Source organism: Pollicipes pollicipes, unplaced genomic scaffold (assembly GCF_011947565.3).
Source record: "Pollicipes pollicipes isolate AB1234 unplaced genomic scaffold, Ppol_2.1 Scaffold_7262;HRSCAF=8765_pilon_pilon_pilon, whole genome shotgun sequence".
In the NCBI taxonomy this organism is placed as follows: domain Eukaryota; kingdom Metazoa; phylum Arthropoda; class Thecostraca; order Pollicipedomorpha; family Pollicipedidae; genus Pollicipes; species Pollicipes pollicipes.
In genome coordinates, this window is record NW_023597055.1 from 6,588,595 (window position 1) to 6,602,364 (window position 13,770).

The 13,770-nt window shown below is 59.6% G+C and overlaps 1 protein-coding gene across 1 annotated transcript; it reads right to left on the reverse strand.

The window, feature by feature from the left end:
• Positions 1-1,672: 1,672 nt before the first annotated feature.
• On the reverse strand, positions 1,673-10,533 carry LOC119113735 (aldehyde dehydrogenase, mitochondrial). Its single transcript, XM_037237983.1, has 10 exons — positions 10,432-10,533; positions 9,467-9,607; positions 9,111-9,256; positions 7,667-7,767; positions 6,900-7,087; positions 6,152-6,301; positions 5,401-5,538; positions 3,532-3,696; positions 2,703-2,860; positions 1,673-2,142 (listed from the first exon to the last, which is right to left on the reverse strand). Exons 2-10 carry the CDS (start codon positions 9,539-9,541, stop codon positions 1,995-1,997), a joined length of 1,269 nt encoding a protein of 422 aa, XP_037093878.1. The 5' UTR covers positions 9,542-9,607; positions 10,432-10,533; the 3' UTR covers positions 1,673-1,994.
• Positions 10,534-13,770: the final 3,237 nt, after the last annotated feature.

Here is a 13,770-nt window from a genome sequence, read left to right on the forward strand (position 1 = left end):
GCCGGCCGCCGCCGCCCCGTGCCGCCCGCCGCGCCGTGCGTGACGGGCGTGACGTCTCAGTGTGGCGTTCGCCCCGTGACGCCTCGCGCAGCGCCGGCTGGCGGCGCCGGAGCGTCGGCGCCCGCTCCCGCACCCGCGCGGCCAGCGAGAGAGAACACTGGCGGCGACCTGAAGCCGAGCCGAGCGGCCGCGGCTCTGGACCGCCGTCCCGCCTGAACTGAGCCTGGGCAGCCGGTTCATGCGCGGGCGCAGAGCACCAGCCGTGCCAGTGTGAATGGGGCGCAGCGGCCCGCCGCCGCCGCCGCCGGCTGCGGGACGCTGGGACCGCGCACCGTCGGCCGTCCGTTCCGCCACCATTCCGCCCTCGCCGCGACGCTCCGTGGTCTCCCGCCGGCCTGACACGGCGTGTGCCCAGCCGCGCGGGGCGCCATCCGCCGCCGCAGCCAGCTTCGGACGGTGCGGGTTACAGTGATCAAATCTACTGAATTGTGAGTGTGCAAGGTGCTTTCTCCTAAGGGGTGGGGGTGGCACCGCTGTCCCGCTCGCACACGTGAGCTATCGCCTTCCGCTTCCTTGCACCGGTGTTCTGAGCTTCCGGCGTTCCTTCCACGCCGTGCATTCTCCGTCGAGGCACACGCTATGCATTTGAGGCGCGTCTGCGCCATGCGCCCGCGTTCCCCCTTACGTGCGTCCTGCCTGGCCTGTACGACTTTGGCGGCGCTCGGTCGGCGACTGGCCGCTGGGCTGCGCGCCGATTTCCGCCGAGCCACGCCGCTCGGCCCTGGCCAGTATCCGCCGTCCCCCGCGCCGCGGCGCCAGCTGAGTGTGGGAGTGGGCGTTGGGTTTGTTCTGTGTTGGCTCTTGTTGTCTAGTCAGGTGTCTGCGGACAATACAGGCTGTGGACGACAGATGGCGTTTGGGTCGCTGGCCCCGGCCCTGTTCGGCGGCCACGCCTGCTGGTCGCGGCCGATTTCAGTGCTGGTTTGCCATGCTTACTCGGCCGGCCCACGTCGGCCAAGCCCTTCGCCGCGTCGTCGTCATACGTAGCCGTCCCGCCAAGTGAATGGGAAACTCGCCACGCCCAGGAAATGTCATGAACAGCTTCCCAACTCCCAGCGCTCAGCGCGCGAGACTGGCCTCTGTGGCGCGTGTGACGCGCTCTCGCGGACGTGAGAGCACTGCCCGCAGTTCGAAGGACGCTCGACATGCCGCCGCCTTGTTGCTTATCCGTTCGGTCCTAGCATACCGCCCTGTTGCTTATCCGTTCGGTACTGCCATGCCGCCTTCTTGCTTATCCGTTCGGTCCTAGCATGCCGCCTTGTTGCTTATCCGTTCGGTCTTAGCATATCGCCTTCTTGCTTATCCGTTCGGTCCTAGCATACCGCCTTGTTGCTTATCCGTTCGGTCCTAGTATACCGCCTTGTTCACTGTCCTTGTCCGCTCGGTCCTAGCATACCGCCTTGTTACTTCACTGTCCTTGTCCATTCGTTCCAAATATACCGCCTTGTTACTTCACTATCATTGTCCGTTCAGTCCTAGCACACCGCCTTGTTTCTTCACTGTTCTTGTCCGTTCGGTCCTAGCATACCGCCTCGTTACTTCACTGTCCTTGTCTGTTCTTTCCAAATATACCTCCTTGTTACTTCACTGTCACTTCTAGCCAAACGACATGTTACGAAAGGAGCGCCATTTATCCCTGAATCGTACAACAACGTACATGCCTTAAGAAAGCGAAACAAACTGGCCCTGGAAAACACCGTGGACCACCGTCACCCGACCTTACACGCGGCTTGGCGGCCGGGGACAGACCAGACGCCCTTGTCTTGACTGACGCCCAGACAGACTTGACGCCCAGATCACTCACAAATGAGCGGTTAAATGAATACTTGATTACAAAAAAGCTCCCCATCCTCTCCAGGCTTTTGGAGGCCCACATGCCCCTGTTCTCCCGCTCCCGGTGTCGCCACCTGTTGTCAGCCCAGCGAACGTCTAGTTCACGAGTTCTTCTGCGGCATGGCGGTGACGACCACCTTGACCTCCGTGTAGTTCTGCAGGCCGTAGGAGCCCTTCTCGCGGCCGTGGCCCGACATCTTGTAGCCGCCGAACGGCGCCTGCGACGGGAAGTCGTTGTACATGTTGATCCTGCAACACGAGCGGGGTGAGCCTCAGTGGCGGTGGTGAGCGCGCCGCGGCGGCAGCGGCAGCGGGGCACCGCCTCTCGGCGGGCGAGGCGACGGCACGTCGTGGCCGGACGGGCCGGCGCCGTCTCCTAGGATTAGGGATACGCGGCAGACAGCGCACGATAGAGAAGGATGGGGACTGTTGCTGTACAATTGAGAGGACATTTACCATGCAATGAAGACGCATAATTTTCTAGACGGTTTCTGCCCGCATCCCTCACACAAGTATACCGGGAGCCAGCCGTCTCAGGTAACACGTCACCGTCGCCGCGACGACCAAACATGAACCATCCTGCCCTGCAACAGCCTGCACAGGCTAGACCGCGGACAACGCCAGCCATGCCTGGCCTGGCCTGACCTTGGCCTGATCACAACCCGTTGACTGGCCAGCAAGCCCCCCCCCCCCCCCAACTCCTATCCCAGGCCTGACCACCGCGTCCTGCCGTCCGAGAGATCACCGCCGGCCTCCCTGCCCTTCGCCCGGTCACAGCTGCAGCCGGCGCGGCGTGCCCGTCGCCTCACCAGACTGTGCCGCTGCGCAGACCCTGGGCTGTCCTGTTGGCCAGGTTGAGGTCGCGCGTGAACACGCCCGCCGCCAGGCCGTAGATGGAGTTGTTGGCGCGCTCGATCACCTCCTCGACCGTGGAGAACTTCATGATCTGCTGCACCGGGCCGAAGATCTGCCGCGAGAGCGTCCGTCAAGACCGTCCGAAGATCTGCCGCGAGAGCGTCCGTCAAGACCGTCCGAAGATCTGTCGCGAGAGCGTCCGTCAAGAGAGTTCCAAGATCTGCCACGAGAACGTCCGTCAGCCGGCGGCCCGCGCACGGGGAGGCCGCGGCCCGATCATCATCACCGCCGCACGCAACACACACTCACACTTCGTCGTCGTGTTATCGGACGCATGCGAACCAGTCATCGGACATCGGAGGCCTGACGGACCAGCCGCGATGCTGGTTCACGTTGTGACCATTTAGTGACGTCAGCGCAGCCAGTGTTCAGTTCCCTGAGATTCGCTCGCTGACTCCGTGCCAGGCTCAGTCAGTCAGTCACAGCTCTAGACGGATTTTCAGTCAGAGTGCACATTTTCATTACCTTCTTACGCGGTCCCGTGCCAGCAGTGGTATGCGAACAGCGTTTGAGCACATTTCTCTTCATGCGATCTCCGTTTCGAAGTGAGTTCAACCGGTGCACAGACTCATGGGTCTACCTGTATTCTCAATAAGTGAAGCAGTCGCATCCAGACATCTCAGAAAATTCACATGGAGTCTTTAGCGATGGATAAAAAGGTACCCCCAAAATGTGCTTTGCAACCCCAACAAATGGGGGCGAAAGTTACACCTTGGCACTGACCTCCTCCTTGGCGATGGTCATGTCGTCCTTGACGTCGGTGAAGACGGTGGGCTGGACGAAGTAGCCCTTGTCGCCGTGCCTGCCGCCGCCGTGCGCCAGGTGGGCGCCCTCCTTCTTGCCCGTCTCCACCAGACCCATGATCTTGTTCATCTGAGCCTCACTGATCTGCGAACCGCGACCAGGCCCGTCTCCCGTCACCGGACCGTGCCAGCTGTGCGTGACGCGGCCACGAGCGGGACCGCCTTGACCCAGGCCCGTCTCCCGTCACCGGATCGTGCCAGCTGCGCGTGACGCGGCCACGAGCGGGACCGCGCTGACAGCGGGCACGTACGGAGCCGGGTCGTCCGAGTATTCCCGTGCTGCGCCTGTTAACCCTAACCCTAACCCTGAGGTGCCGCTGGGGGCTCAGCGGGCAGTAACCAAGTAAGACCAAGTAAGACCAAGGCGGTGCTCGGTGTCAGAAATGCAAAAGGTCTGCGTGAGGCATGCAGTTCGACTGCCGCACCGCTGATGGACGCCCACTGAAAATAGTGTTGAGTCATCGAGCCTGAGCTGAAATCGCGGTGGGTCATCGGACCTGAGCTGAAATAGTGTTGGGCATCGGACCTGAGCTGAAATAGTGTTGGGTCGTCGGACCTGAGCTAGAATAGCGTTGGGCCATCGGACCTGAGCCGAAATAGTGTTGGGTCATCGGACTTGAGCTGAAATACTGCGACCCACCTCCAGCACGGCCGCACTGCGAATGATAAAGTTAGTGTCGCTCAGAGGTCTTGTCATCTGCTGAATTAACTGACATCAGGGTCTTGAGTGGTGTCCCGCAACTCTTCGGGTGGTAATCCTCTCTCCTCTGTCACCCATCACATTTGCCTCATTTCCTCACTTCTTAACTGGCGTCCATTTTCCCTAAAAGCCCAGCAACATCGCATAACTAAGTGTTGTACGTGTCCTCCTCCGCCTAATAAACAAAGCTTTTCACACTATTTGCGGAACACCGACCTCATGCCGATTAAGACACCACTAAACGGTAATGCTCCTTTACGCGTGTTATCCGATATCTGGGCCTTATCTTTTCGGTCGCTCCTGCGCCATCAACGATACCGTCGTTTTTCGCGACAGTCACAAGGTAAGTGTTGCTCTCGTTCCGGTTGGTTTGAGGCGGAGCCGGCGTGGACTGTGCCGCTGTGGACTGTGCCGATGTGAACTATGCCGGTGTGAACTGTGCCAGTTGGACTGTGCCGGTCTGGACTGCTCCGCTGTAAACTGTGCCGGTGTGGACTGCGCCGGTGTGGATTGCACCACTGTTGGCTGCGCCTGTGTGGATTGTACCACTGTGGACTGTGCCGGCGTGGACTGTTCTGGTGTGGATTATACCACTGGGGACTGTGCCCGTGTGGACTGTGCCGGCGTGGACTGTTCCGGTGTGGACTGTGCCGCTGTGGATTGTTCCGGTGTGGAATGTACCACTATGGACTGTGATGGTGTGGACTGTGCCGGTGAGGACTGTGCCGATGTGGACTGTGCTGGTGTGGGCTGTGCTGGTGTGGACTGTGCCGGTGAGGACTGTGCCAATGTGGATTGTGCCAATGTGGATTGTACCGCTGTGGACTGTGCCGGCGTGGACCGTGCTGGTGTGGACTGTGCCCGTGTGGACTGTGTCTGTATGGACCAACACGATGACACCCGCCGAACCTACCCGCCAAACTCATACTCATGTCGATGTACGTCCACATACATCGACACCAACTCTCCGTCCTTCCCGCTGACGGCGAGAGGCTGGCTGACCGGCTCTGACATGACGTCACCCCTCCCGAAGGAAGCCGCGCCGTGATTGGACGACGACGCGCGCCCGCCGAGTGACGTCACCCGTACCTGGGGTCCCTGCAGGGTGTTCAGGTCGAACGGATCGCCGACGGTGCGCTGGCGCGCCTTCTCGATGCTGCGCTCCACGTACTCGTCGTAGATGTCCTCCTGGACGAAGATGCGGGAGCCGGCGCAGCAGCACTGACCCTGCGGCGCAGGTCAGGTCGGGTCAGGTCAGGCACCACGGACAGGCGCTCGGGTTACAGGTCACATAGCAGGTCACAATTCTGGTCAAAGGTGAGAACGGGTCAGGTGCGGATGATCACAGGTGCGGTGGATGTGTTCCGGGTGGCGGTTGGTCATGTCACAGGTCACATACGAGGTCACAGGGCCAATCACCGTCTAGGCCGGGTCCGAAAAAACACTGGTTAGATCATTGGTCAGGTACGTTACAGGTCAAATCAAGGTCAACTCACATGTGAGATGAGCCAGCTTACCATGCAAACACTAATTCTCACTTCGCGCACGAAGATCGCACACTTGCACTGGTCAGTTTGGACCCCAAGTTTTAGGAACTACCGAAGAGTTTGACGTGGGACAAACGTCATTCTACTGAGTTTCGTTCCCATTATGACCGGAGCCTCCCCACACATCACGATTGCGAGTCATCCCGATAACTTTTTTACATGCCACACCAAGGCCCATATCTATGGTTCCGGAGTTGCCCGTAGCTGCAGCGGAGCGGAGTACTCTTCGCCCTAACCTCCCCTCCCCTCCGGCGTCGCTGGTTTGAGGCGCACGCCAACGCTCGGCCCCTCACCATGTTAAAGAAGAGGCCGAAGTGCCCGCCCTCCACCGCCTGCTCCAGGTCGGCGTCCTTGAAGACGATGTTGGGCGACTTGCCGCCCAGCTCCATGGTGACCCGCTTCAAGTTGGACTTGGCGGCCAACTCGCTGACCACCTGGCCCACCTGGAGGCGTCGGGGACGCGCGGCCGTCACCACCGCTGCCTGGCTCCTATTGGGGTTCAATCGCAACCACCTGGCCCACCTGGAGGCGTTGGGACGCGCGGCCGTCACCACCGCTGCCTGGCTCCTATTGGGGTTCAATCGTAACCACCTGGCCCACCTGGAGGCGTTGGGACGCGCGGCCGTCACCACCGTCCGGCTCCTAATGGGGTTCAATTGTAACCACCTGGCCCACCTGGAGGCGTCGGGGTCGCGCGGCCGTCACCGCTGCCTGGCTCCTATGAGGGTTCAATAGGGCACTCCATGGCCAAGGTCATATAGCGCCGATATCTCTCGTGCCGATGAACGACGGGGGGGGGGGGGGGCGATGAAACACTTCGCAGGAAGCCGGGCTCGAACCAGACAAATTACGACTGTGAGGTCGACAGCCGGTCAGCGGCGAATGCTGTGCGCGTGCAGCAGTCCTCTCATGGAAGCAGCGGCACACAACGAGCGGAGAGTCGATCGAAGGTGAGCCGTACACTCCTCGCGCTGGCCTCTCCCCCAGCTGCGCCTCGCAGCCAGCCAGATCCGGTCAGACAGCCACAGGGGCGATCCGCACCTCGGTGGAGCCGGTGAAGGCGACCTTGTCGACGTTGAGGTGCGAAGCCAGCGCCGCGCCCGCCGTGGGCCCGTAGCCAGGCACGATGTTGACGACGCCAGGCGGGAAGCCAGCCTCGCGGAACAGGTCGGCCACGTGCAGCCCGGTGAGCGGCGTCTCCTCGGCCAGCTTCATCACCACCGTGTTCCCTGGAGCGTAGGGGTACTGTACTGTCAGGCGGCGTCGGCCACGCTTCGTCGGAGACGAGAGGCGCTTTGGTAGCGGAGAGGTGAAGAAAAGATACCGCGGCTGAAGGTTAGGGAGGAGAGGGTTAGAAGGAGAGGGTTAGGTTAGGGAGGAAGGTTAGATGGGGTTTCTATGAGACAAGGAACGCCCGCCGTTTTGGTGACTACAGCAGAAGTGTCCTTAGGGCGAGACGAGGATTGTCACAGCGGCGGTATCCTGGACAAAACATCCATTTTATCCGGTAACAGATGCTTTGCTTGCCGTCATGTCTTGCCAACTACACACGCATTCACGCACAGCATGTCATTCTGCGCCGTTCCTCACAGAGTCGTCTAGTCTGCGCAGTAAACGGTGCGGCGGTGCGCTACATCAGCGTTTTGTGTCACACAACTAATACATCGACCACCAACTACATCGTTTTTCAACATGGAAAGCACTAACTAGCATATCGACTATCACAAACACTGTTCCCAGATGCAGTATTCCGCGATGACGTCATCCTGTGCTGATGACGTCACCAGCAGGTGACGTCTGGCACTCACCGGCGGCCAGCGCCGGTCCCAGCTTCCACGCCTGCATCAGCAGAGGGAAGTTCCACGGGATGATCTGGGCGCAGACGCCGACAGGCTCGTGACGCGTGTAGCTGACGACAGGCGCAGCGCGGTGAGCAGTCCGCCGGCGCCCGGCCGGCACGCGCAGCACGTACAGCACGTACAGCACGCACAGCACGTACGGCACGCACAGCACTACGGCACGCACAGCATGCACAGCACGTACAGCACGCATGGCACGTACAGCACGCACAGCACGCACAGCACGTACAGCACTCACAGCTTATAACTAAGGCACCAATAGTTATAAGTGAGCCTGCTTCATCATATCTGATGCTTGCTTCAATATCTTCAAATCTGAAACATTTCCCGTACGGCGGGTATGACGGGTATGGCGTATATGGATATGGCAGGTATGGGCGTGGCGGGTACGGGTATGGCGAGGGACCCGCGGCACCCACGCAGTTTTGCAGACATACGTCAGCGGGTGACACGATATATATATATATATATATATATATATATATATATATATAACGTGTCATTTTAGCGTATTGTCATGTCATATCATTTAGCGTATTGACAAGACTCGTAGGCTCGCACTGATGTATACACGACTCGGGGGCAAATACCGCATGGCGGGTACATGTATGCATGCATGCATGTACACATGCACGCAGGTGTACGTGAAAGAAACATAAAGGACAGTGTCCTACCAACGTCGCAAGCAGTTTAAAGGATGTGGAAGTTCACGACACATTACAAAGACCGTGCTTGTTGTTGGGCAGTGCCTGTACGCAAGCATAATAATCCTTCGCCTACTACATCAAGGACAGGGAAAACAAGTTGCATTTATTAGTGAGAGGACACACTGCACACGGGCTTAGTCATCCTTAGCCAGATATATCACAGAAAACAAACCATATTTTTCATGAGAGGGCATATTCAATAGCGCACCAAAAAGCCAAGGAAACAAGTAAATGAAAGCCCACTCTATGGGGTTCATCCTCAAACGGGCCAAAATCTCCAGCTAGCAAGCCTCAGTCGAAATGCGCCATAGCCATTTACCTCTCGGCTTCCTGGCGCCCCGTCCGACACTCCAGGCCAAACTTCGTCCATGTCACACATGGACGGCAACACCCTAATCTTCTCCCCCTACTCCACAGGCTCTACCTCCCCACCCTCCCGCTGGTGGGGTCCATGAGACGTCCCTGCCGTCCGCGTGTTTCTCTCCCAGACAGCCCTGTCTCCCTCGCCCCCCACCCTCCGATACGCACAAGGAGTTGCCCCAGACAGCTTTGTCTTCTCCCCCCCCCCCCCCTCCACCACCAGAAGGAGTTGCCCCATACAGCTTTGTTTCCTCCACACCCTCCAACACCCACCAGAAGGGGCTGCCCTAGACAGCTTTGTCTCCTCCACACCGTCCGAAACCCACCAGAAGGAGTTGCCATCGGCGGGAATGGTCTCGCCGACGATCTTGTCGGCCCAGCCGGCGTAGTAGCGGTAGTGCTTGATGCTGAGAGCCGTGTCGGCCAAGTACGACATGTAGTACGGCTTGCCGTTGTCCAGCGTTTCCAGACTCTGCGGCGAGCGTGACGTCAGAGATTGACGTCACTCATGCCGTCTGACGTCACGGAGCTGATGACGGCACGAGCAAGCTCTGGCGTCATGAACTCATTGTGACGTCCCAGATGATCGTGACAAGAGCAAGAAATGAACGTACCCGCAACATACCGGACATTCGACCTTGAGACCAACTGACTTTCGACAAGGTCACGGTGCTGCACTCACAGCCAGGTAGGTCTGGTCTCGCTCCATCAGGTCGGCCAGCCGGTACAGCAGTCTGCCTCGCTCGGACGCGTCCATTGTCCGCCAGGGGGAGCCCAGGCGGAAGGCCTCGTTCGCCGCCGCCACCGCCTTCTCGACGTCCGCCTAGCCAGAGGAGAACACAGCGTGATAGTGGCGACCGCTGGCGGCGCAGGGGCGACGAAGCAGACACTCGGAGCGTGGGCTCAGCATCACTGGTGACTTCAAGGTACTGGTGTGGCGGTTCGGTACATGTTAAGAGCACAGGGTTCTCATCAATGGGCTCTGACTATGAGGTTCTCGAGAATGAGTTTTCCAAATTGAATGCTGCTTCGGGTTTGTGGGTTCTGAACGGAGGTTTCTCAGCAGTAAATGCAAGAGACGGTGTGGATGTTTTCATGAATTCCACATTCACGGGTTGCAAAAAGTCTGGTCTCCCATCGATAGATTCTCAAAAGGAAAACGCATAATCCCAACCGAGAGTTAAAACCGAAGCAAGAGGTTCGCGAGTCGCTTACGGTAATTTCCCTGCTTAGAATAAATCAAAGTGCCGTATTTTGTGAGCCAACAAAAGTCATACTTCATGAAGATCATCACGGGCACAGCAGGATTTGCGGATGTTGTCACTCCCAAACGTCCATACACTCTACGTTACGATTTGGAAACACCGGAAGGAAGGAATACCTGCCCCCCACAAGCAGGGAACGTTGGAAAAAGCAAGAAGAGCCCATATGGCTTCATATGTTTGAAAAGCACATTTTGACTGTCATGCGCAACGGTCAAATCATTTACAAAAGTATAAAACCTTACCCTTACATCTGTTCTCACCCATGGTCTCAAAGCACCACCAACCAGTGGTAAAGACCAACGAAGCCATGCGTCTCGACCAATCAGAGGAACGCAGCCAGCAAGCGCGATGGATTCGGACCAATCCGGTGCGAGCGCCTCACCTTGTCGCCCTCCTGCACCTCGCAGGTGACCTCGCCGGTGCGCGGGTCAAAGGTCGGGAACGTGCGCCCCGAGGCCGACTTGTGCCATTCATTGTTGATGAAGATCTGCAGCGGAAGAGACACACGCTGTTAGCGTGATGGCGACACACGTGGGCATGGTCAACATCCGATGTGGATTGCAGCAATGCATCATGGAACAATGGCCAACATTAGGCTCATTGTCACGCCACCAATCTCAGTCGCCCGTTGACAGCCATGTCGCCTCTGACATCCATGTCGCCTCTGACATCTACGCAGTCTGGGCTAAAGGCCTACACGACAGCCTACGGAGCGTCGGGCACTGGAGGATAACGGTCTCAGCTGCTGTTCGCATTGCTGGAGGACGGCAGGGCCAGACAACCTGGCGTGTTCGGCGACGCGGTGGCACCAGCTGCTGGCATTGCTCATAACGTTCTGTCACATCTCGCGGTTCTTAAGGCGTGAAGTGGTTATATTATGACCAACACCGAATATCTCTGCAGAGGTCACTCGATGAGAAGGTCCCCTTGCCTTAAATCTCTACTTTGACGCAAATTTTCCGTTTTCAGTTCAGAGTACCTGCAAGCGAGGCTTGCGGCGCGCATCTGAATGTTACTCGCCTATCTCCATGGGCTTACCATGGTTCGGACCGGTCAAAGTATTGTGAAGGGATAACAAGAAAAATAATAAAGGTCTGCGCGATGCTAGACATCCGCTCGCGGTCTTCCCCACGACCGCACTTCGTCAAGCTCATGCTATTTGGATATGTCAAGGTTTGGCAACGTTGTTCTCCATTTCCCACTTCGCACCGAAATGCATGCACGTAATTACGGCAGTTGCAACGATCGCTGTCCAGCTAACCGTATACCACATTCAATTCTTCCCAGGTTTTTAGAACCTGGCCATTCAATGATCAGGGGCGCCCGGACATCGACCGCGCTGCGAGGGCGCTGAAACATTGATTCGACCTCTGTGTGTCCGGCCGCCCACGTGCACCCGCCCTTGGCAGCGTCCGCTGTCGGCCCTGCCTCTGACACGGAACAGAGCCACATGCTCGGTGCCGCTCAGATACACAAAGCCAGGGGCGACCGATGACGTGTACCGGGCTGAGCCCTGCTCACCCCCATGACCCTGCCGCCCGCCCGCACGGCACGGCACAGTCTCGCATTCGACCATCACGGCACTGTTCTAACGAGCAGCCCCAGCGATCCACGCAGACCACGGGGTGGAAAATGAGCCGCAATGGGGGCACCATGCCCCGTGCTGGGACATGTTTGTTTTGTAGGTTAGAGGTGCCAGCCGCGAGATGTGGTGCGCTCCCCGCCGTCCTCCGGCTCTGCTTGCGTCCCTGCGCAGTCCACCGCCGACGGGTGAAGCCCCTAGACGGCAGACCGGCTCATCGCTGGAGGACGGCGGCGTGTCTGGCGTCGGGCGGTACACAGCTGAGGCTTAACCCGGTCTCCGACACTGACTCGCCCCTCGCTCCCCCTCCCCCCCCCCCCCCCTGCCTGCCGCGAAACGTCAGTAGCGCACAGCTGAGGCCTCCCCGACACTGACCCGGCCCCCTGCCCCGAGCCGTCGGTGGCCGTGGCAGGCGGCGTACAGCTGAGGCCTCCCCGACACTGACCCGGCCCCTTGCCCGGGGACGTCGGTGACTGGGGCAGGCGGCGTACAGCTGAGGCCTTCCCGACACTGACCCGGCCCCCTGCCCGGGGACGTCGGTGACAGGGGCAGGCGGCGTACAGCTGAGGCCTTCCCGACACTGACCCGGCCCCCTGCCCGGGGGCGTCGGTGACAGGGGCAGGCGGCGTACAGCTGAGGCCTTCCCGACACTGACCCGGCCCCCTGCCCGGGGGCGTCGGTGACAGGGGCAGGCGGCGTACAGCTGAGGCCTCCCCGACACTGACCCGGCCCCCTGCCCCGGGCCGTCGGTGGCCGTGGCAGGCGGCGTACAGCTGAGGCCTCCCCGACACTGACCCGGCCCCCTGCCCGGGGGGTGACAGGGGCAGGCGGCGTACAGCTGAGGCCTCCCCGACACTGACCCGGCCCCTTGCCCGGGGACGTCGGTGACTGGGGCAGGCGGCGTACAGCTGAGGTCTCCCCGACACTGACCCGGCCCCTTGCCCGGGGACGTCGGTGACTGGGGCAGGCGGCGCACAGCTGAGGCTTCCCCCGCTCTCCAGGCAATAACCCTGCCCCGGGACATCGGAGGCGGAGCAGGCAGCGCACAACCGAGGCCTCCCCGCTCTGACACTGACCCGAACCCCTGTCCCGGGACGTCGGTGGCCGGGGCAGGCGGCGTGCAGCGGCGCTGCAGCTTACAGCCTCTAAAATCGGGTCGTGCATGCCGGCGGGCCGGCAACTGCCAATGTGCACGAGCTCGCCCATTTCATAAACGACAGGAACTGTTTGAGCGGCTGAGTTAATCCCGGCCCACATGGTTCCGGGGAGATTTAAAAGTAGCAAACTTGTAAATCCGCCCCACGATACTGGCAACGGCAAGCAGTTCGGTTCGTGCTGTGCTTAGTCACGTGACGCAGACTCACTTTATCATCTCTGTCGTCACGCTAGTGCCCATGGTCACGTGACACTGCAGCTAGCGAGGAGAACGGAAACTGCGGTCCCGAGCAGCGGTAGTGTTTTCATCCGACACACTAGACCAGGCCGCTTACCAGCTCGTGTCAAACTTCCATCTGACATGGGTCAGGCAGAGACGTGACAAATGCGCCAGTCTTCGCCAAAGTGTTGGCATGTATTTGGGTCTGTAAGAAACCCAATCTCTCTTCTCCCAATGGTCGAAACACGGCGGCGAATTTTGATCAGACACCAGGATTTTACGCTCGACAACATCCGAGTACCGAGGTGCTTATCATCGCAGCGCACGTTCTCCGAAACCGAGAGAAAGCAACGCTCAAGACTGGCAAGCGGCCACTGCGGCACGTCGCGTTCTGGCGTGGGCGCCGCTGTCAACAGCGGCCGTCCAGAACCAACTGCCCGGGAGGGCATCTCCCGAGGGACGGTCCCAGACTAGCATCGCAGCAGTCGTGGCAGATAGGGCAGCTGATAAGCGCCGGGACAAGACGCACTGCTGCCAGCGACCGTCCAGAACTAAGTGACTGAGAGGGCATCACCCCGAGGCACGGTGCGAGGCTAGCATCGCAGCAGTCGTGGCACGTAGGACAACTGTTAAGCGCCGGGACAAGACGCACATGGTTCGTCTGTGGGACGCATGTGATGTCTGCTGCCGCCGATGGGGAATCTGAGCAGTTGAGCAGAGCGGTAGGGCCAGGATGACAGACGCCCCGGAATGCGAGGGTATAT